Here is a 21,976-nt window from a genome sequence, read left to right as displayed (position 1 = left end):
CTCAGACTCCTGTTCCCTAAACGCACCTCTGCCAGCGGGCCCAGGGCATCCTCTGCGGCCCCTCGAGCCTTTATGTCCCTCTCTACCCCCCCCACACACACTCTCACACACACACTCTCTCTCACACACACACACACCTCACTGTCCGGCCTGGCTCCCCTCTAGCCTCTGAACCCTTTTCGCGGGCGGGCTCCTAGCGCGGCCCGGAGCCGTGTGGGTCCCCACCAGGCCCTTAAACGCGGCCCCGGGAGGGCTGAAGGCGGCCTCTTTTTAATTTTTTTTCCAGATAGGAGTGGGGCGGAGAAGCTTTGGGGCAGAAGTTGAACGCTGGGGCCTGAAGAAATACAGATAAGAGGGTGTCCCCCTCCCCCAGGACGCGGAGGAGAACGTGGCTGCGGAAGGGGCCGGCGGGACCTGTGGCGGCAGGACTGCCGGTTCCGGCTGAGCGCGCTGACCCGCCGGCCCGGCCCCGGGCACTCCCGCTCCCTGCCCTTGTGCCCCACCCCGCCCCCACCGGGCTCGTAGGGCCACACCCGCAGGGCCCCAGATGCCTGCCTGGTGGTGACTCACTTCCTCTGCCTGGGCCGCGGAGCCAGTCCTCAGCCCAGGATCTAAGGGCCTGAGCTGGCTTCTGGGACAGGCCAAGATGCAAAGCCCAGCTGTGGAGGTTGGGTCCTTCCAGGTCAGCTCTAGCCCTGCCACACTGAAGTCTGGGCAAAGGAGTAGATCCCGACGAGCACCTGAACAGAAAGCCTTCAGGTGCCAGGGGTTCCCGAAAGAAAAAGTTTCCTAATAGGAGGAAAAATGGCAAAGAGGAATTTCTATGTATTCTGAAATAATGCGGTGCAAACTATTAGCAGAAAAGTAATATGGGTCAGTGGTAGAACTCTCACCTGCCATGCAGGAGATCCGGATTCAATTCCTGGCCCATGCACTCCCCCCACCCCCGCCCCCCCCAAAAAATCAACAAATGGTGGTGCAATCAAAAGAATGAAATGTGACCCCACCATACAACACACAGAAATAAAAAAAAGTAATATGGGGCTCCTGGTTGAAGAAGTGTTCATGGACCAACAGGCGAGGCACCCTATGTCTCTGCTTATTAACCCTTGCACAGTACTAAGAGGGAACCCAAATCAGCCATCCCTTCACCTGAGTGATGAAGAAAACATTCAGGAGTTAGGAGACCTGGATTCTGGTCCCAACTCTGTGGCCTTGGGAACCCACCTGGCCTCTATGGTTTAGAGCGTGGGGGTGGAAGGTGAGTTGGACAAACCAAAACCCGGAGCTGATGGGAATGAGACCCACCAGTCTCAGTGACACGATTGCAAACGCAGCACACCCAGTCCTTACACCCAGCCACCGAGGACTGGGCTTCGGCCACCCCCCCGGATTCTGTCCAGCTTCTCCGATTTCAAAGTTCAGCCGTGCTGTTCTGCCAGGAATCCCTCATAGAGGACTTGACTAGGAAAACAAGGATCTTTGCCCTCCCTGCATGTCTCCCCAAACCTGCTGGCATATGTGGCAATAAGAAACTCTGAAAGGCATAAAAAGCCAAGGACATGGTGGCCCTGCCTGTGGAGCGGCCAGCCAAGGAAGTCACTTGCGTGTGCCCAGAGGTCCATCTCTGCTGAATCCCTTGAGCAGATGTCCACCTGAGGCTCCTCCTCTGGTTCTGCCTGCCCACCAGGTATACCTACTAACATGGGGAATAGAACTCTGCTGTCTGGGGGTGACGCCGGAGCCACAGGGTACCTCAAGTGGTCACTAGAGGGCGCGAGGGACTCAGTGGCTACTGGTGCCCTCTTGTGGCCAGATAGGGTATTGGCAAGGAAGACGCAGCAGAAATACAAGGGAAAGGAGTAAGGATAACCCATTATAAAATAATATCATAACAATATTTATTATTATATATTACTCAACATTTTGACCATGTGTATGTACCACAATTTCTCCAGCAGTCTTCTAAGTGTTTTTATGCTTGCTAATTAATTTCCTTCACAACAACCCATAATATAAACACTATTGTTATCTCTATTTAGATGATGAGGAAACTGAGCAGAGAAAGGGTAAGTTAGTTATCCAAGGCCACTAACTTGGAATTCTAATTCCAAGGAACATGGGTCCACAACGTTTACTTTCAACTGCCATGCTGAGACTCAGTCCCATTTTTCAAGTTGCCAGGTAAAATACAGGACGCCAATTAAATTGGGATTTCAGATAAACAACAAATAATTTGTCAGCATAAGTATATCACATGCAATATTTGGGTCATGCTTATACCAATAAAGTATTCATTGTTTATTTGAAATTTTAATTTAACCGGATGGCCTGCATTTTTATTTGTTAAATCTGACAACCCTAATTTACAGGCACTTTTTCCTTCTGAGTCCCAGCACACACAGTGCTTCCTTTACTCCTCCAAAGATACCTGTCCTCAGATGCCCCCTGTCGCCCACTCCACCCACACCCCATCCTCTCCCAATATTGTCATTTTTCCAAATGAAGAAATTGAGATACAGAGAGATGAAATTATTAGCTAACAGATGACAGAGTAGGAGATCGAAGTTCTCCAATTCTAAAACCATCCGATGTTCTCCACTTTAATGGGAGAGAAGAGCTAGAAGGAGTGATTGCCAGCACAGAGTTCTTCCCCATAGCCCCTCCTCAGTCCTGGTCTGCTCTGTGGAAACCCAGCAGGTCCCTCCCGAGGTGAGGGCTCTTGTGAGGGTCTTCCTGGGTTGAGGGTGTGGCAGAACGGAGGAGATGGCCCTCTAGCTGCTGTGCCCAGGCCCTATCTTACCTCTCTGGGGAGGCAGGAAAGAATCTGCTCCCACAACCAAGGGAGCAGGCTGTGAGGTCTGAGCAATCCTTAGGGGCAGGCAAGGCTCCCTGGGACTGTTCACCTGCTGCGCTGCGCTCTGATGGCCTCGAGCCCAGCTGCTGGTGTTGCATCATGCACCTAAACCGGCCCAAGAGCCCTGGCTGCCAAAAGATCACAGCAGGGGCCCAGGGAGCCTCCCCAACTTCCTGCCACCTTTCGGGAGTGTGGTGCTTCCCTCCTCAGGAAACACCCTTTGCATTTTTCTCTCTTGACTCTGCAGATTTGCTCCCACTCCCAAATAGCCATGTCCTTCCTTCCCTGCAGCCGTAAACAGCCCCATCACCTTCCCTGCCCAGCCCGGCCAGCCGTAGGAGTCAAGGCAGTTTCCGGGCTGGGACCACCTCTGGGGTGTGGGTTGGGGTGTCCTGTTGGTATGTGCCCCAACAGGTTTTCCTCCATCAGCCTCAAGATCAGCGCGGAGCTTGTCTGACCTGCCCCCTCAGGGAGCTGGAGCCAGAGGCAGAGCCAGGTCAGAAGCTGGACTCAGAGACAGGGCCACTGCGGGCCCACCTGGCCCCACATGGAGAGCAGTGCAGAGCCTCCTGTGGCTGGGACTGAGCTATGGAGAAGCCAACTGGGGCTCACTTGGTGGGGCGAGGCCTGGTTCCTTGGAGGAGAGGTGCTAGGTGGGGAGGTGCCTCTAGTTGGGACTGCCTGGCCCTCTCCCACGCCTGGGAGGGGCCAGAGCCTAAGACAACAGCCGGGCTGGGCTGCAGGAGACGCCCCCTCAGCTCTCCCCGGCTGCACAGGCGGGCGCTGCTGCCAGAAACTACCAGGCCCAGCGCCTCTGGGTAAGCACTGGACCTAGGGTACCTTGCTGATCCCTTGGGGAGGGAGGGGTGAGTTGTCCTTCTCCCACAGGACAGCCTGCTCCCTTGCTCAGGCACCAGGTACCCACAGAAACTCACCTTGGCTTGGACACTGCACCTGCGGACCCGAGACTACAGCCTGAGACTAAGGGGGAGCTAGGCCGGCAAGCAGGTGCGCGGGGCTCTGGGCACGGGGGTAGGGGGCTAAGGAGCTGTTATCTTCCCCCCACCTCCCCCCAACTCCCCTGTACTGCCCCGGGGGTCCCTGAGCTGAGAGCTGAGCCAGGCCACGGAGAAAAAGGACAGGGTACCTCAATCCAAGGGCTGAGGACTTGGGGAGGGTTTGTCTGCGGCCGGTGCTAGCAGGTGTTTGAGCATCTCTGCTTCCCGAAAGGGGGTGTGAGATGGGGAAGGTAGGGGCTTTCTTTCTAGCCCTCCACTTCAGCTCCAGGGCTGGCTCCCAAACCTGCCAAGCAGGTTGATGTTATTTATTTATCTATTTTTTCCTGCAACAAGGGAAAGGACCAGGCAGTGGAGGCCCAGGCTGCAGAGTCTGGGGATCATGAAGACGCCCAGAGGGCTGGAAAATACATTGTGATTAGCTCCTGTTTTCTCTCCCAGGGCAGACACTACGCCATGTCTGTCACCAGAGAGAAGATGGTCCCATCCCTGAGCCAGCAGACCCTCGGCCACCTGGGCCTTGCCAATAAGGTTGGGGCTCTTGGGATTTGGGGATCATTTTAAGTATCTGGACTCGGGGTTGTGAGGTTGGGAGAGGGTCGGGGGATGGGAAGAGGAGAGCAGGCCATGGGCTGTGCGAAGGCCGAGCACCGGCAGGGGCCTGGCACCTGTGATGCCTCCTGCCCGCCCCCCCCCCCCCCGCCCCCTGCTGCTACTGGCCACCCTGTGCCTTCACAGGCGGCAGCTTGGGGCACCTTGGGCACCCTCAGGACCTTCTTGAGCTTCAGTGTGGACAGGGACGTGCAGAGGCTCCTGACGGCCATCGCAGGCCAAGGTGAGCCCCAGGCCCCCTTGCCCTTGGGGAGCTTCTGCAAAGGCTCCCTGCAGACCCAGGAGCCAGAAAGGAGGAGCTAATGATGCTCACAGAGGCTTGTGAATGCCTTCATCCCTGTATGTCCAGTACCAGGGTAGGTGGGCCCTCCCCAGTCTGGCAGTGCCCCTGCCAGGTAAGTCGTGTTATTTCTATCTTACAGATAAGGACCGATAAAGAGGCTTCCCCAAGTTCACGCGGCTCATAATGGCAGAGCTGGGATTCTAACCTAAATCTGCCAACTCCAAAAAGCCTTTTCTTTTTTCTACCAGGCCAGGCCACCTTTCCCTACATTTGAGTCACGTTTGCATGTCTTTTGGGCAGTTTATTTGCATCTCCTTTTAAGACCAAATGCAAGTGGGAGGGCAATTGGAAGGGCCTCTGCTCCTTCCCTGCCCAGTTCTCCCCTGGATCTCTTTCTGTCCTCCCTGGAGGCCCCACGTGGGTGGAAGAGGGGGTCCCAGCCCTAGGCCAGCCCTGCACGGGCTCTGCAGGCTCACAGCCCAGCCCCCATCTTGGCTCAGGTGTGGACAGCAGCGCCATCATGGATGTGCTGACCAATCGGAGCAGAGAGCAAAGGAAGCTCATCTCTCGAGCCTTCCAGGAGCGCACTCAACAGGTGAGGCTGCTCTGACATCCAGGAATCAGTGGCTGTGGGGGGAAGCCCCTGGAGGGACTGTGGGGTGTAGCAGTGGCCACAGAGGCCAGCCCTGCCCACTGGCCAAACAGAGCTGCTGCCTCTGCCTGCAGTGAAACCCAGCTGAAGGCCACGGGAAGGGGTTGAGTCTTGCCAGGCCCCCGCACACTTCCGGGGCCTTCAGCCTCACCCCTGTGCCTCTGCCGTGGGGACGGTTTGTTGTAGGACCTGCTGGCATCCCTGCAAGCCGCGCTGTCCGGCACCCTCGAGAGGACTGTGGTAGCTCTATTGCAGCCTGCAGCCCAATTTGATGCCCAGGAATTGAGGGCAGCTTTGAAGGTACCAAGAGAGGAAACTTGCTGGGTGTCTGGGAAGTGAGGGCACCAGCGAGGGAAGGAAAGGGCGAGTCACCCATGCCCACTGTAGAGCCTTCTCTAACCATCTGTATTGCTGCAGGGACCTGGTCCGCGCCCTTAGAAGGAGAAGTGGTCAGCATTTGCTCTCTACCCCCAGGTCTGCCATCCTAATGACAGACCCAGTCTGAGTGGCCTCCCATTTTCTTGTAGGGCTCAGTGTCTGCTGAGGATGTGGCTGTGGAAATTCTTGCCACCCGAGCCCCACCCCAGCTGCAGGAGTGCCTGGCCGTCTACAAACAAGGTAAAAGCACAGAGGAAAGGGGCTTCAGGAGCCGGAGAGGGATCCAGAGGACAGCCTGATCGTCTCCTGTACTCCCTATGGCCTCACTCTCCAAGTTCTGTTCCCTCGGGAGTCTCTCCCCACTCCCCCACCAGTGCCTCAGTCTCCCCAGGGGAGAGAGCCAGATGTGAAGATGTGTTCATTAAGAGATCACATTATGAGAGGCAATGATTAACCCGCTTAGTCTGGAGCTCCAGGGCAAATTCCAAACTAATGACAGTGCCATCACACCACATCCCAGGCCTGACAGAGCCTTGCTGCACCCTGGGGGGAAGTGGGGACTCTATAAACTGTGGGCATCTCTCTCAGACCCCCGACTCCTGCCATCCTGCCTGTCTGCCATTCATCTCGCCCAGCACTTTGTAACTCTCCTTTTCTCATTCTCATCTTCACCACCACTCCCCTTTTTCTTGCTTTCCCTGCTTTTCCTTTGATATCTCATCTTGCCCTATCTTCTTAATCTCGCTCCTGCCTCTCGCTTCTGTTTTTCTCTCTTCCTGTCCTTTTCTCCCTCTTCTGCTCCTTCCCTTCATCACATCCTACCTCATTCGTCCATGCCTCCGATGAGGGGTCCAGGCACTAGTCTAGTGTCTTGGCTCATAGGCCGGGCTTCCCTGACCCATCCACACTGCCTTGCCACAACTCTACTAAGAGACGTCGCTCAGCCCCGGCATTTTGGTACTTTGAAACAAGACCACCTGCCCGGTGTCCACAGTGCATGGGCTACTCACAGCTTAGGGCTTTTCAGAGGTGGCAATGATGGTCCTTCCACGTAACATCCTGGACCAGGAACTGGCAAGCTCCTGCAGACAGGAGACTGCAGGGCTGCCAGGTGTAAGGGCATTTGACAGATCTGGGTGTATCAACACTGGGAAAAATGAGGAGGAATCAGAGAACTCCCAACACCACCCCAGATTTCCAGGTGGAGGCTGAGAAGGACATCAGGTCTGAAACCAGTGGCCTCTTGCAGGACCTGCTTTTGGCCTTGGTCAAGGTAAGGAGGGTGGAGCCGCAGGGGAAGGAGGGCTCACTTAGCAGGGGAGAAGACGGGATAGACGCGGGAGCACTGCTGTGGGACAGTGGACAAAAGGGGGCTGTGGGTTGGTTTGCTGGCTTGACCCTCAAAAAGTTCTCCAAGAACAATTCCTCTTCCTAGGGGCGCCGTGACAGCTACTCTGGAATCATTGACTACAACCTGGCAGAACAGGACGTCCAGGTGAGCAGACAGCTCGGTACTTTGCACAGCTGCACAGGACACCGTGGCCCTCCATGTCGCAAAGCCGAGTGAACCCTAACCTGTGCACCCATGTGTCCTGCAAACCCGTCCCTGCCTTTTGCAGTGACTGGAGGTGGAGGCTGGGGCCGCCATACCTGAATAACCCCTCTAGCCCCTGACTCCTGAATCCACAGGAAGTGAGCCTAGCATCAAGTAGATTCTCCACTTTGGCAGCTAAGTGGGGGAACCTACCGCAGACCCTCCCTTGAAAACTGTTTAACTCCTTCAGCACCAGGAGTTTTCCAAATTGGGGAACACAGTGAGGGCAGAGTCCCTAAATCCTGTTCCTTTTATTAAAGTCACCAAAACAAACAAAAAACCTAATTAATCCACAGTCTCATTTTAACCTTCTCCACCCTTTAATCCCATCCAACTTCTATGGCTGTGTTGCTAGACTGATAGATTCTGAGAACATCCTAACTGTGGTTCCCAGCGCCAACCAATGAATGAATGATCTGACGACCAATGCTGACCATGATTCAAACACCTAGATATGATTTAGAGGCAGTTTGTCGGCAGAACGAGGCATTTACATGGGAAAATAAACCATTGTCTTTTACCTTCTGGATTAGGGCAGGGAGGCACCAGGTCACCAAGGACCCCCAACCCCTCAAGCCCCCCAAGTTCTGACTTCAGTGTCTTGCTTACTAGTAGAGCTGCCAGCCTCCTTCCCTCTCCAGTCCCTCTGCCTCAGGCAAGGACTTAGCCAAAGCAGGGTTTGATGGAGGAAGGGTTTGTCTGGGAGGCCAGGAGAAGTGGGAAAATGGCAAACCAGGGCCCTGGACTGACCGCGGTGAGGGTAGAGCTCTGAGGCTCTCGTCTGCAGGCCCAGGACCCAGTGCTGGAGGCCTCCACTGCTCTCCAGGCCCTGGGGGCAGGTTGGAAGAAGCCAGAATACAAGCCAGAGATTCATCAAAACATTACCGTCCCTGGGTGCTTGTCCCCCACCCTCTTCCTGGTTCACCCTTCCTACCAGGCATTACGGGGGGCCGAGGAACCCAACACAGAGGAAACGTGGATCCTAATCTTCACCCAGCGAAATGCTGAGCACCTCATCCGAGGTACACCCAGGAAGGTGGAGGGGTGGGGGGGCTCATTCTTTTCTATGACAATTAACCTCCCCCCCCCCCCCCACCAGTGTTTGAGCAGTACCAGCGGCTCACAGGGCAGGAGCTGGAGGAGGCTGTCCGGAAGCGCTTCAATGGCGAGGCCCAGGCAGCGTTGCTCCACCTGGGTAGGGACCTGCTTGGACTCAGTGGGGCAGGGTCTCCTCTGGGGCAGGAAGTTGCAGCTGTAGCCCCTGCTGTCCCTCTTTCCCTCTTTGCTTCCAGCCTCGGTGATCAGGAACACACCGCGGTACTTTGCTGACAAACTTCACCAAGCCCTCCAGGTGAGAGGGGCACTCCTTTCCCCTCCCTTTGGAAAGAAAATTGGGCCACACCTCCTGGGCAGGAAAAGGGAAGCTTCAGGCTGCTACTAATGTAACAACCTCACATCTACTTTATAAACACACAGTAGCTCCCTTCCCCTGGGGTTACCATCTGTTTCCTCAGGAACAGAGGAGTGAGGTGTGGTTGGAGCTGTTGACTCATAATGGAACCAAACCTAAAATTTTGGCCTCATTAATGGCTAGCTGGCCAAATGGAGATGCAGAGTTGCTCTATAAGACAGTGCCTTGTCTGGTTTCAGCTGTTGCCAGAAGGTTGATGATAAATGTAGCAAGAATAATAACCAGAGCCAGCATCTCTTAGGTGCTCATTATGTGCCAGGGCCTTTGCTGAGCACGTAACACACAAAGCAGTTAATTCTCACAATCAAGCAACAGTATTACCCTTGTTTTATAAATGAAAAACAAAACAAAACAAACCTGAAGCACAGAGAGGCCAAGTATCTTGTCCAAGGTCACACAGCTAGTCAGTCATGCTGTTTTCCTACAAAACACACACTGATCCTCTAAGACAGTTATTTAACTGCCACATGTCACCTTCTGGTCTGCTGTGCCATAAATGTTCTCAGCACCAGGGTCACCTCTCTCCACGCTGTGGTCAGACTTTGTTCCATATTAGCTGTACCTAAATTGGCAACCCTGGGTTAAGTGATTTCACCAAGGATTCTGCTCACTGAAGCAGATCTCCTATTAGTAGAACTGTCCCCAAACTATAAAGTAAATTCACCATGTTAAGGAAAATGTAAAATTTGAAGAAGCCAAAGGTAGTTATCATCTTGGCTGATGGAAAACTTTCTGTATACTGGTCGAGAAACCATTATGGCTTGTTGACTGTCTTCAACAGGCAGTGCATGTAAACTTATGTTCTGTCTTGCCAACATCTCCGTCTTGACAGTAGATTATTGTGCTTGCTTAATAAAACCTGTACTATTATAATGAATCAACACTAAGATTCATCTGAAGAGTTGTGGTTATCTGTCTAAATTTCTGTCATAAAAGCAAGCCTGTATGCCAGCAGTAAATTGTTACAATGCATGTAGATTACGGGACCCATGCTCTCAAATGAAAAACACCAGATTTATCTTAGAAGTAGGAGTCATAACAATGAGATGGGTTCATTCATCTGGAATTTTAAGAAGAGGGAGAAAACTCAATCAGGATATTTCTGCACTTTTTGATGAGAGACATGTGAAAGCATAGACTGGGTAGAATATTTATTGAGAAAAATAACGTTCAGTGAAGGATGAAGATTTCAGATATACTTGGATCAAACGCAACCTTATAATGAATATTCATTATGAAGATCCTGGGGCAGATGAGATGCCAAATACATTCTCAAGTATCACGAAAACTAGAATTATATTTACTAGCTTTGGTGTAGGTAGGGTGAACATCATATTCGAATTCTTTGAAAATGACTCTCCTATGGATAGTATAGACAAGAAGTACACCCATGAGTATATTCAGTTAGTGAGCAACTCTCTCCCCACTATACCACTTTGGAATAACAGGACTTGGAAAAAGGGGAGGGTGGAGATTGGGGAGCAACTGATGATTTCTATCACAATGCAGAACCAATGACGGGAGACTTAGAATAAGGTGCCTTGAGGCCTACCGACAATGAGATTGCGAGTCCCAGCGAGACACACCGTTCTGTTTTACTTCGTCATTTTCTTTCGTTCCTTCCTGGGAGTTTATGATCTGTGGGGATGCCGTGAGTGGGGGCTGCAGGCAGCGCTGGGAAGGTTCTCTTGAGTCAGGTGACTCAGAAAGCTCTGAAAAAGAGGATATTAGGAAATGGTGACAGCACCAGCGCTTATCTCTTGACACAAATAGAATTTTTGTAAAGACAAGTTTTTATTTAGAAATTTCGTCATTATGACACATCCATAATCATCTATGATTTGTTGATTTATTGTACCTCTACGATTTTCCAAACTGGACCCTCCATTACTTGGACCAAAAAGCACAAGGCCTGGTGGAGACACAGGAGGAGCACAGCGAAGCTGAACCTCAGAGGGCCGGCCAAGGAAAGCCATGTGTAGGGAAGGGCACACGACACAGCCCTGACGAGCCAGGGTCGGTATCAGAAGCCCAAAACCCTAATCCCTATTGCTTCCATGGGCAGGAAGCAACTCCACAGTCACTGATTTGGAAGTTAAAAGGCCTTCCTCTTTACGCCGGAAGTCTCTATAGGCAGTAGTAGGTCTTCTCTAGTCTTGTCGGCATGTCTGCTTTGGGGCTGCTCGAGGGAGGAAGGCTCTAAACTAGCGGCAGGGCCGGGAAACACGAGCGGAGGGAACGAGAGCTACACTCCAGCTGCTCCCACGGGAGACAGGCTCGTGCCTCCTGCATCATCTTCCATGAGGCGAACACAGGATTTTTGCCCTCAATGAGTCTGCTTCTCTTTTCCTTTGGCTCTCACCTCATCTCCACTTCCTAGACTAATTCACCACGTGGTCCAGCCCCTAGACTTAGTGAGAATCTTCCTAACACTCTGCAAAAGCTGTTTCTTCCTCTGCCAGGAAATGGAGCCCAGTTACCAAGTTCTGACACGCATCCTCATCTCTCGGAGTGAGACTGACCTCCTAAGCATCCGAGCTGAGTTCAAGAAGAAATTTGGGAAGTCCCTCTATTCTTCCCTCCAGGTGAGACTTAGCTAGTTCTCGGCATGGAACCTCAGAGTCTCCCTGCCCAGCTGCCACCCCGAGCCCCCCTGCACACAGCCCAGCCTGTGGAACTCACGAGTCCTTGGTTAACTTAGGGTGGGCCTCCTGGCAGCAGGGAGGGACCTTCCCTCCCAGACGAGTTACGGAGGGGACAGGTGCTTGGGCCATGGCAGTGGTGGCTCCTTCTAACATTTGACTCCCTTGTCTGCAGGAGGCAGTGAAAGGGGATGGCCGGTCAGCCCTACTAGCCCTGTGCAGGGCTGAAGACATTTGAGCCCTCCCTGCCCCCACCCCGCATGGCATTCAAGGATCTGAGAGTCCCAAGTTGGGTTGAGCCAGCAGGAGACCAGCTGGGCCTCCAAACAGATCAACCCTTCCCCGAGCACCACATACCCCAGCTTCTTGTTGTGGAACTCCCAGATTTCTTCTAAATGCCCCAGTCCCTCATCAGAAAGTGCTGTCTGCACCTGGGTCCTCTAGCAGTGTCTTGGGTATGGGGTATGGGATCGCTTTGATTGTTTCTGCCTTACTCATTTTTCTTCTCATACCCTTTTGGCCTAGAACATCTCATTGCAACTTGAATTCTTTTGGCAAACTTCACTATAGTTTGCGTTCCTGACTGAAGTTTGGAGCAGGACGTGGGCTGGGAGGGGGCCTCAGAGTCAGAGGCACCTTCGATGTGCATTTGGATCTTCAACAAGAACCTTGTTTCTGGCTCCAGTTAGCAATGCTACTCGCCTGTTTCTCCCCCTCCCCTACCCCATTTTTCTCTCTTACCCAGGAAATTTCAGGCAAAATAGTTGACAAGTAGGTACCAGGACGAGGTAAAAAATGAGGTTAAATGACTAGGATGAGAGGAAGGTCAGAGGTCGCAAAGGACCATCTGTATGAACTGGGAAGCAAGCAGAAGGTCAAACTGCCCTGCCAACCTGAGAAGTCCCAAATACATCTCTCCAAAGCAGGGACCTGGCAACCCACCCCCAAAATTAGAGCCCTGTTTCCCATAGAAGACCTATTAAAATCAGATAAAAACAAAAGAGAAAAAGGCACGCGTTGGCTCCCCCTGCTGGTACTATTAGAAAGGACAAGCACCCCACAGACGCTGCATTCCTCAAGTACTCAACCCCACTCTTGCAGGGTAACAAACAACAGATCTCGGGAAAGAAGTTTTATTTCCAAGCCCCTAGGAAGGCATTACAAATAATGGGGCTAGAACCCACATCAAACCCTGAAACAAATGGGGACGAGCCCGCTGGATAGCCAGAAAGACCCAGCAGGTCAGGGTGGTAAGTAAGGGAGAGGCAGTCTCGGCAGGGACTCACCCTGGAGTCCGAGTATGAGCGTTAGTGTGATAGTTCCCGGGAAGGGGAGTTAGGGATCAGAAATCCTCACCTCGCCAACCTCAGCGTTGCCCTGGGTGGTTGAGAGGAAGAGAAGGCAGCAGCACATGAGGGCAAGGACCTTACCGAGTCTGACCTTGGCATTTATTGCCTGCTCGGATCCCCAACCATCCACAAATAAATGACCCTGCGGATCTCAGGGGTTGAGGTAGGCGAGCAAGCCCAACAGCCACAGTGACAACCTCTGGTATTGGGGCAGAGCTAGAGGAGAACACAGTCTGACTCCTGCTTCGGCCTCTGCCGACGCTCCCCGGCTGGGCGTCCAGGTGTGGCTCCTCTCCCCTGTATCAGATTTAACAATTGTTTAAACATCCATCACCCCTGAAGGACCACAAGGATAGAGCTCCTAGAAGGGGGCAGGTGTTAGGATTGGGAGGGGCGGTGGGGAGAGAACAGGATGGGCACCGGGGCGGGGGGACAGGCAGAAGAAGAGCCCCAAGTGAAGCCTTGAAGAGAGCAAAGCAGCAACTACTTTCAGCCCCTGCCTCAGCTGGGTGTCCTGGCCCAGGAGGCGCAGGGGCTGGAGCAGTGGAGCGCGGGTGCAGGAGGCGGGCCCTGCAGGCTCACCTGTGGCGAGGGGGCCCGGAGCTGTGCAGGCTGGGCCGTGGGCTGCTGCTGGTACTCCTCCTGCTGAAGCTGCTGAGCCAGCTCCAAGTCACTGAGACCCAGCGCGCCTTGTGGCTGCTGCTGCAATGACAGGGCGATCAGATAGTCCTAGAGAGAGAGGGGAACAAGAAGAGGAGTTGTGCTGCAATGACAGGGCAATCAGACAGCGCTAGAGAGAAAGCAGGAGGAGTACAGGAGTTGTACGGTGGGCCAAGGCCTGCGAGGATATTCAAGCCACGGTTCCAAAATAGACTTTTCCCTTCTATCAAACTCTCAAGCTCCTTCTCCCTCCAGAACAAAATGACACAGCCAGGTGTGGTTTGTCTTGGTGGTGCCAGACAATACACAGTGGGGAGATGGCCTGTAGGTGGTAACAGTGAAGGGCCATGGATGTCACATGTTGTGCTCTCTAAGTGATAAAATGCATGCAGTTCATCCATGGCAGAAGGCTCTCTGAAGCAAACAGAACCTCTGCACGTTCCCCAGTGGTCCCACACACCTGGTCCACCTGCCGCTGCTTTTCTGGGGAGCCACTCCCACCTTCTGCTCCAGACCCCTTGCCCAGGGAGTGACTTAGGTGAAAGTCGGCGTCACAAAAGCAGCTGTCTCCGTCCACATTGTGCAGGCTCTCCCATACCACCTGCTCCTCCTGTAGAAAACCCTGGTCGGTGACCAGTAGGTACAGGTGACTCTGCAAAGAGAAGGACAGAGCTGATTGGTGGGAGAGGTGATACGGAGGCAGTTTCCTGCAGGAGAGCGTCCGTGATTCATAGGTAGAGTCCCTCTGAATCGACTGATGTGTCAGCTGGAACATGCCGGCAGGAGCAGGTGTGGATCTTTTCTAAACATGCACAGCTGTGGGAAGAGGGGGGGCCTTCGGGGTGTGTCTCCAGTTGGGTGTGTATGTGCTGGTGACTGCACTCAAGCAGAGCTCTCAGGGTTGGGGTGCTACACAAGACCCTGCTCCCCGTGGGTTCCCTGATGGCTTCGCGGATAAATCCCTGAGGCCAAATGCCTCTCCCTCTCCTCCTCAATTGCTAGGAGGCAAAGGCAGTTCTAACTGAAAGACTACAGTATTGTTCAAACATTCCACTGCCCTTTCCTGGGAGAGGATTATAGTTTCCTGCCCCATTAACGGCAGGCTCAGCCCTACAGCTCGCACTGGCCAAGGAGGGGAAAACAGAAATGACACGTGTCATTTCCAGGCAAAAGCATTAAGAGCTAGTGCAAGGCGTCCCCCTTCCTCTTCTCCCCCAAATATTCCAGATAAAGGCTGCCTGGGTTCCAGGGTGAAGATGGTATAGAGCACAATTGCAGTCAATTTGCAGTGGGCACGTTGCATGAGTGAGAAATAAAGCTTCATTGTGGTAAACCTCTGGGATTTTGGGGTCATTTGTTATTGCAGCTTAATCTAGCCTCTCCTGACTGAAACAATGAAGCTGGAGGAAAAGACATAAGGAAATGATAGCCCACCAACTCCTACCTCCAAACCCTCATCACCTTGTGCTTTATCATAGTGCTAAAGTGGTTGTTCCGGAAAAAGACGCTAAGTTCGCCCTCCTTGGCGGCCGCCGTCAGCTCACACAGCCCATGGTAGGTCAGCTGTGCTGCCGTGGTCTCCAGGAACTGCTCGGCGATCAGGCCTGCCAGAAGGCACAAGACGGGGTGCAACTTGACTTCGCTCCCAAGTCCACAATGGGCAGGATCACGCAGAGAGCCCCTGTCCAAAGCCCTAGGGGTCAGACCCCTTCAGAAATCCCTTCCTTGCAGCCAGGATGGACTCATTCGTTCACTCAACAAATACCTATTGAATACCCAGCCTGGTCCAGGCACTGCACTAGGCATTAGAGGGAACTTCAGTGAAGAAACTGACAAATCCCCTCGTGGCACTTACATTCTAGTGAGATGGGGCAGGGGTGGGAAGAGAAAGACATAACATAGTAAATGAGAAACCTAAGTGGCCACCATTTCCTCCATGCACGGCGAGGGCATGAGTTCTGCAGGGAAGGCGGGACAATACCTTCGGTCACAAGGTTGGTGTCGCTGGAGTGTTTGCAGGTAATGATCTTCTCTACAAGCTGGTTGTAACTCAGTTTCCCAACTGCGTTCACAGCCTCAGGACTCTGCAGCAGGGGGAGGGTGGGGTAATAAAAAAAAAAAACCTGAAATCTTTTCAGGAAGAAAATTAACTTCACCAGGACCATAACCTTATAACCAAAGGACCCAGAACTTTCGATGACTAAAGAACTGCCCCTAACTGTATATGGTTTGCTTGCATTTGAGTATTAAAAAAAAGTTCAAGTTCAAGGAAGTCTGTACTGGGTCTTGCCTCTAAACCTTATTCCTCCCGTAGGCCAGTCTGACCCTACTGCCACCCCACAAAGCTGTGCCTCCCTCGTGTCAGTGCGAGCAGGATGAGAGTATCTTTGGGGCCCTCCTGTCCTCACCTGTGGGTCGACAAGCCAGCCGTGGTACAGAGGTATGCCGAGGAGGTCAAAGACACTGCACTCCGGCGTGTACTCAAAATCAGAGGTGCCTGTGAACCGCACATTCACATCCAGGCCTGTGGCCAGCTTAGGCAGCACCGTCATCGCATCATCCACATTCTGGGGCAGAAAAGAAAAGGACGGGGGTCCTGGTCTCCCCTCCCTGCCCTGCCTCCACTCCCACTTCCAGAAAGACAAAATGAATCCTTTCACTCTTCTTCCCTGGTTCTCTGACAAGTCATTCCATTCCTCCCTTGCTTCAGCCCTTCTTTGTCTTATGTGAATGAACATATTTTCTCGGTCAGAGATATACCCTCCTCCTCCTCTTCCTGCAGAAAGAAATAGTCCAAGGAACCCTCTTGAGAAGAGGCAGAAAAGCAGCTCTTAATCGTCCTGGGTGTCCACTTACAAACCGCAGCCCTTCATGCTGATTTTGCCTCACCTGCTGAAAATTCAGCTGAAGTCCCTCTGACTTCTCCTGGGGCTTGATGGACAGGAGGCAGTCTCCTACAAGACAGGATCCCTTATCAGTTTACCCACCAACTCTTCCAGAAGTTCAGCTTTTTCTTCTCCCGGAAATGTGGGTACTGTCTCAGAACCACAGACATTTAGAGCTGGAAAGGGCCTGAGAGTCCCAGGGACCCTCATTTCTCAGAGGTGAGGGACCCACCCATAGTCGCCTACAAAAGCTATGGGCAGAACTGACGCTACAGCTCGGGGCTCCTGGCAACCTGACTTCTGCTTTTCCTTCTCCAGCTTTGCAGGGAAGCCCCGTGGTCCCTCACCCTCTCTGCCACATCACTGCCCCAAAGGGGAGTTTCTCAACCTTCTGGATTTCTGGCTGGGTCAGCTGTGGAACCCCTCGGTCGGGTGGTTCCTCTTCAAGGCGCAGTCACTCACCAAGGTGGGCCATGAGCTCATCCGACGTGATCACTTCCTTCTGCGGGGGCAGCTTCACCTGGAGGCACAAGGGACGAACAAAGGGTTAGCCATGGGCATGCTCTGGAGGAGGAACCCCGAGAAATGGGGGTCCGGGGCCTAATGGGGTGGGGAGAAGAAGGTTTGCATGGAAGGACCATGCAGGCATCCCATCATGCTGGAGAGTAGGAGAAACATTTTGTTTTGTATTTAGGAATATCTCATCTCCTTTGTTCAAGCTGGAGAAATAGGAAGAATAATCTGGAAAGTTTTAACTGGTCTGAGAAAATCAGGATAACCAAAGAGGTGGGTCAGGGAAGCGTACTCTTCCTCAGTCTCTTCTGAGCTCCTGTCCAAGCCCTCTCTTACCTTCCACTGAAGAAAGAGGATGTTCATGATGGCCAGAAGAGGGCAGGGGCCATTACTGCTCTGGGTGATGATGGGTGTGCGTTCTCCCTTCCAGGGGATCCACTTCACACAGTAGAAATCTAGCTCAGCCGGCCGGGCCCTCGGGGACGGGGGCAGCTCCTGGGGCCTGGAGCACGCCCCCAAAGTCTCTACCTCAGGCCTTGGCCCTTCTTGGCTTGGGTTACCTTCAGGTGGAGGGGACTCGAGATGCCCCTGGCCCTGGGCAGGCAGCAGAACTGGGTCTTCTGGCTCCTGCTGTCCGGCCGCCCCACCAGCATCTGCGGCACCCTTTTCCTGAAGGTGCTCGCCTGGTCCTGACAGAACCTCGTCATCTTCAGGGGTGACTGCCTCCGTGGCACTCGCCTTATCAGAGGCCGGCTGCTCAGACTGATGGCACTCCATGGCCAGAAAGAGTCCACTGAGGAGCACTGAGGGAAGTTTTCTCACCTCAGGGACTTGCCTGAGCACGCCCAGGCTTGGTATGTTACAAAAGGAATGGTCCAGACAGAAGGAAACCAGCAGGGTGGAAACAGATCCAGGAGAGCCTTGGAAAAGAAATGCAGCGTGGAGGGCTGGAAAGCATCTGCACCCTTCTCCTGGCTATGGGTAGCACATGTGCTTCTCAGTTTGTGTCAACAGGGGGCCCCAGGCTGAGCTCTTTCCACTTCTAACTTGCTGTGATCAGATGGAAGCAAGGCGAGCACAGGGTTTTCAGGCTTGGGGGTGGTGATTCCAGCGGGATTGAACACATCAGACAGAGTCAGCTTTCCTGAAACACAACAGGAAATGGAGAAAAGACAGAGAGGGAGGGATAGTGAAAAGGAGGAAGACAGAAGAGACAGAGATGAAGAAAGAAATATTAAAACTATATACTGGTATATACACCATATACACTTAATACGGTGCTCTTTAGCGCACCCTGTAATTACGTCAGCACCCCATCACACCACACCAGACCCTGCCCCTGCCTCGTCACAGAACACCCTGAGCACATAGAGTTTCTCGCATCCCTAGGGAAAACTTCCCTCTATCTCGTCCCAAGGGATGAGAAGATTAGGAATCGCAAAGTGCTTGGGGAGAAGCGGCGCGATGCAGAGAGTCAGTATCATACCCCTAGAGATGAAATTCTGGTGAGAAAGGAGAAGTCCGTCTTCTCACAAGCCTCCAGTGAACCTTACACAATCCCAAACCACAGCAAAAAGACCTAGGGAGGGGCTGCCTGTAGGTTAGAGGGGAAATGGAGGCCAAGGGGACTTGAAACAGGCTGGCTCTGATAAGTAACCAGATTAGAAGCACAGAAAACCCTCCTCTCAGATTCCTGCAATAAGCTTCTCTTGACAGCTGGAGTTGAGAGAGCAACTTCTTAGGCCCGCTTTGTTCCAAGAATGGCCTAAACCTGGAGATATTCTCTTTGCCCCTATTTACATGGAACATGAAAACACGGATTAGTGATTTCCATTAAACAAGTACTTCCTCTACATTCATCGGCCTGCGTGGATGTTCTTTATTTCTATTCCCCTCATTCTGGCCACTTTAGACCTGAACTCTGAACCTGTTCAACCTGCTCTCTATCAGCATCGAGTCAATCAGGGAAGCATTTATTTAATGCGGTGGGTGGTAAACAATAAAAAGCCACAAACTCCACCCTCTGGAAAACATCCTCCTTGAACCTCCTTGCCCCCTCCCACTTACTCAGAATGGGAAAAGAATTGTTAGAATTCTTGTCTTTTCTCTGGCATCCCTCCTAACCCAAGGCAGTGCTACCCTCTCGTATACAGGCAAAAATTTAGGCGTAGGGGAAAGCCTCAGAGATGAAGTTGAGGGACAGGAAGATTAAAGAAATAAGCCTAGTCACCCAAATTGATCACCCTTCTGATCCGTATAATGTATGCTAGCTGCATCTCATTTTCACATTGCTTTAGAGTCAGAGTAGCCAAAATTTGCCTGTAGGCCTTACACCTTTTCTTGTTTTTCTCTTTCTTCTTTCTTCCTCCCCTCCCAAATGGCACTTAGGGTGAGCCTCAGAAGCAGACACTAGGGCCTGGGAAACATAAGAAAGCCTGGAGAAAAGTGGGGTTCATGTCTTATCTTTTCTGTTTGGTGCCAGAAATGAGCAATAATTAAACGGGGCTGGGCAGCCAGCTGGCTTGGGGTACGAGCCAAAAGAAACCAGGAGCTGGACACTCAAGGGAGCTGGATCTCAGAGACAGGGCACAGCTAAATGGGTTGAGCCTTAGGAGGCAGGGACCGGAAATGCAAGGGAGGGTTTCCACCCTACAAGACACACCCCTAGTATGTATCGTGAGGATTTCAGGGTAGCGATGGTTGAGGGTGGGGTGGGGTGGGGTGGGGTGGGGGAGGGTTCTTGAACAAACCGAGATTTCATCCTTTTCCTCCTCTTTCTCGGATTCTCAAATCCCACACTTTCTTTCAGCTGGAATTATCCTCTGGTCGTGGGTGAAAATAGGCTTTAAAATGGCCCAGGCCCCTCCCTCTCCAGTGCCAAAAAAACAACAGTGAGAAGTCCGAAGGGGAGAAGTCTAGAAAATGGGCAGGAACCTTCTTCTCCTGCCAAGTCCCCTGCCCAGCCTTCTCCATCTGACCCAAATCCCCGTGCAAGAAACAGCTCAGATTTCCCCTCAGAGGAAGCCAAACAGCACGGCGGGAGGAAACGAAGAGGCTGAGCAGCATCCCTTTGCACATACACGCACATGCACACAGGCGCGCACACACACGCACATGCACACGCGCGCACACACACACAGCTCCTCTAGCAATTCGGGTTCGCAGAGACCCGGGCTGGGAGGACAGTCAGCGCCAGCTCGCCGGGGCTGAAGAGAAAAGAGCCGGGGCAGCGAGGCCCGGTCACCACGGATTCGTACCTCCCGGCGGCGGGCGCCGCCCCGGCCCGGCCACCTTCCAGCTGTCAACGCCTCCGGGCCCAGGGGTCTGGGCCACGACCCGGGGAAGGGGGTGGGCGCGGCAGGGGCGCGGCCCGGGTCCCCCCCCACCCCCGCTCCGGGTGCCCTCCGGGTCCTCAGCCGCCGGGTCGAGGCGCGCGCTCCAGGCCCCGACGACGAGCTGGGTTTAAAAGGAAGCTGGTGGGTTTTCTTTTCCTTCCTTCTCTCTCCCTCTCCCTCTCCCTCTCCCTCCCTCTCTCTCTCTCTCTCTCTCTCTCTCACTTTTCTCCCATCGGGACAAAGAAAAATTAGTCCAGGACAAGCTCCCCGGAGCAGGGGTGGCCTGCCCGGCACTGGAAGGTTCCCATCAGGGCTTCCTGACTCGGTCAGCAGCTTGGTGATCAACAGAAAGGGAGAGCGAGAAACAAGGAGAGGAAAACAACAGACCCTTTCTCTTTGCTCTGCCTGCGCTGGAAGGGCCGGAGCGCTTGTGCCTCTCTGGTGAGACGTGGGAAGAGCAAGTGCCCTCGCTGGGCGGGGAGGAGCAGGGCTGGACAGCAGCAGCACGCCTGGTCTGGGCGTCCCTCTCCCTCCCTCTCCCCCTCTCCCCCCTCCCTCTCCCCTCTCCCCCTCCCTCTCCCCCTCTCCCCCTCCCTCTCCCCCTCTCCCCCCTCCCTCTCCCCCTTTCCCCTCCCTCTCCCCCTCCCTCTCCCCCTTTCCCCCTCCCTCTCCCCCTCTCCCCCCTCCCTCTCCCCCTCTGAGTGGCAGCGTTTTGCTCTGGACCCACAGAGGGTCCAAAGAGCATGATATTTGCACATTCACTCATTTAACGTAAAAAAACAATTCCCGATCCTTTCCAAGTCCTCGATGTGTTATTTATTGTCTATAAATGAACCTGGTTGAGCTGTACCCCAGGTGGTGCAGAAAAAGACGTGGGAGAAACCCCAAGCTCTGGGAAGAGGTGAAGCAAGGAGAGCCCTGGGCTGAGCTTGCCCCTGTGCTCTGGTCCCTGTTCCCACCACAGACCTCGGCTTCCCAACTGTCACCGCCTCTAAATTCCCAGCTTGGGAGCTAGAAAAGCTGGTGCCAGGCTAGTGGTGGGAATTAAAGTGAAGATCAGTAAATGGGGAACATCGGAGTACGTTTATTTGCAGTACTCTGCGCTGCGCTGGGATTGGAAGGTGGCAGTTAAGGGAGATTGGAACTGAACTCCACACTCCCACAGGCTCCCAAACTCTACCTACGGGGCTGCCACAAGATGAAGGGCACAGGACAAGGGCAGTTAGAACAATGAAGGAGCAGGGAGCGAAGAAACAAAGTTACAACAGTCCAGAAGAGGAACGACAAAACGCTTGCAGTGGCTGTGGAGAAAACAAGCCTACAGATTTGTAGAGGAAGCAGCAGCAGGAATTTGCAACAGGCAATAGGTATTAAAAAAAAGGTCAAAGATTTTTCTGTTTTCCTTGCACGGGCAACCACAAAGTTGGTGGCAATGAGTCTATTTGGTAAAGGGGAAATTCTGAGAAAGGAAGATGAAAAGCTGTTCTTGCCACGTAAAATTTAAGATGCCCACAAGACGCTCGGTTTAACAAATGGAAAGATGCTGTATTACTAGCCTGACCCGAGACGGAAAGTTCGGACTCCACAAAGGGAAGTTACCGTGACACATGAATTTGTGTGTCGAACGAGTGACCTCAGAAAATTCTCTTTCCCTCAATCCTTGGGGCCATTTCGAAGCTTCTGGACTACATTTCCCAGGACACCTCGCGCCACGCACTAATCCGCGCCT

At 53.1% G+C, this 21,976-nt stretch overlaps 3 protein-coding genes across 14 annotated transcripts in view; 1 reads left to right on the top strand and 2 right to left on the bottom strand.

Moving 5' to 3' along the window:
* Positions 1-2,900, bottom strand: part of CERS2 (ceramide synthase 2) — an 11,982-nt gene extending 9,082 nt beyond the window's left edge. Inside the window, exon 1 of the mRNA XM_077156092.1 lies at positions 2,804-2,900. The gene's annotated coding sequence lies outside the window, so the exon portion shown is untranslated. The remainder of the gene's footprint in view (positions 1-2,803) is intronic.
* ANXA9 (annexin A9) overlaps positions 1-14,961 on the top strand; it is a 15,640-nt gene extending 679 nt beyond the window's left edge. The window contains exons 1-15 of one of the 6 annotated variants that reach the window (XM_077156101.1): positions 496-1,690; positions 3,287-3,675; positions 3,768-3,865; positions 4,315-4,404; positions 4,612-4,708; positions 5,269-5,363; positions 5,607-5,720; positions 5,948-6,038; positions 6,992-7,071; positions 7,234-7,293; positions 8,330-8,414; positions 8,492-8,587; positions 8,685-8,743; positions 11,326-11,448; positions 11,681-14,961. In XM_077156101.1, the coding sequence (XP_077012216.1) occupies positions 4,330-4,404; positions 4,612-4,708; positions 5,269-5,363; positions 5,607-5,720; positions 5,948-6,038; positions 6,992-7,071; positions 7,234-7,293; positions 8,330-8,414; positions 8,492-8,587; positions 8,685-8,743; positions 11,326-11,448; positions 11,681-11,743 (1,038 nt within the window). In that variant the 5' untranslated portion in view covers positions 496-1,690; positions 3,287-3,675; positions 3,768-3,865; positions 4,315-4,329 and the 3' untranslated portion in view covers positions 11,744-14,961. Of the gene's footprint in view, positions 1-286; positions 3,676-3,750; positions 3,866-4,314; positions 4,405-4,611; positions 4,709-5,268; positions 5,364-5,606; positions 5,721-5,947; positions 6,039-6,991; positions 7,072-7,233; positions 7,294-8,329; positions 8,415-8,491; positions 8,588-8,684; positions 8,744-11,325; positions 11,479-11,680 lie in introns of those variants that run through there. The other 5 variants (XM_077156104.1, XM_077156100.1, XM_077156102.1 and 2 more) reach the window with 5 other exon arrangements.
* On the bottom strand, positions 8,855-21,970 carry MINDY1 (MINDY lysine 48 deubiquitinase 1). Of its 7 annotated transcripts, none has more exons than XR_013173948.1 (11): positions 20,170-20,770; positions 17,249-18,056; positions 16,862-16,919; positions 16,404-16,468; positions 15,923-16,081; positions 15,496-15,598; positions 14,976-15,118; positions 13,975-14,166; positions 13,437-13,583; positions 10,416-10,575; positions 8,856-10,223 (listed from the first exon to the last, which is right to left on the bottom strand). XR_013173948.1 is itself a non-coding variant. In XM_077156084.1 (11 exons), the coding sequence occupies exons 3-11, from the start codon at positions 17,687-17,689 to the stop codon at positions 13,071-13,073; spliced, it is 1,389 nt and encodes a 462-aa protein (XP_077012199.1). In that variant the 5' UTR covers positions 17,690-18,056; positions 20,170-20,368; positions 20,635-20,770; the 3' UTR covers positions 12,625-13,070. The 7 variants fall into 7 exon arrangements, 6 of the variants coding, with proteins under 6 accessions (XP_077012198.1, XP_077012199.1, XP_077012200.1 ...); XM_077156084.1 differs by lacking the exons at positions 8,856-10,223; positions 10,416-10,575 and adding an exon at positions 12,625-13,151 and having other exon boundaries at positions 20,170-20,368; positions 20,635-20,770; XM_077156083.1 differs by having other exon boundaries at positions 8,855-10,575.
* Positions 21,971-21,976: the final 6 nt, after the last annotated feature.

The sequence above is a fragment of the Tamandua tetradactyla genome, chromosome 4 (assembly GCF_023851605.1).
Source record: "Tamandua tetradactyla isolate mTamTet1 chromosome 4, mTamTet1.pri, whole genome shotgun sequence".
NCBI lineage: Eukaryota > Metazoa > Chordata > Mammalia > Pilosa > Myrmecophagidae > Tamandua > Tamandua tetradactyla.
This window is presented reverse-complemented; position numbering and strand designations above follow the sequence as displayed.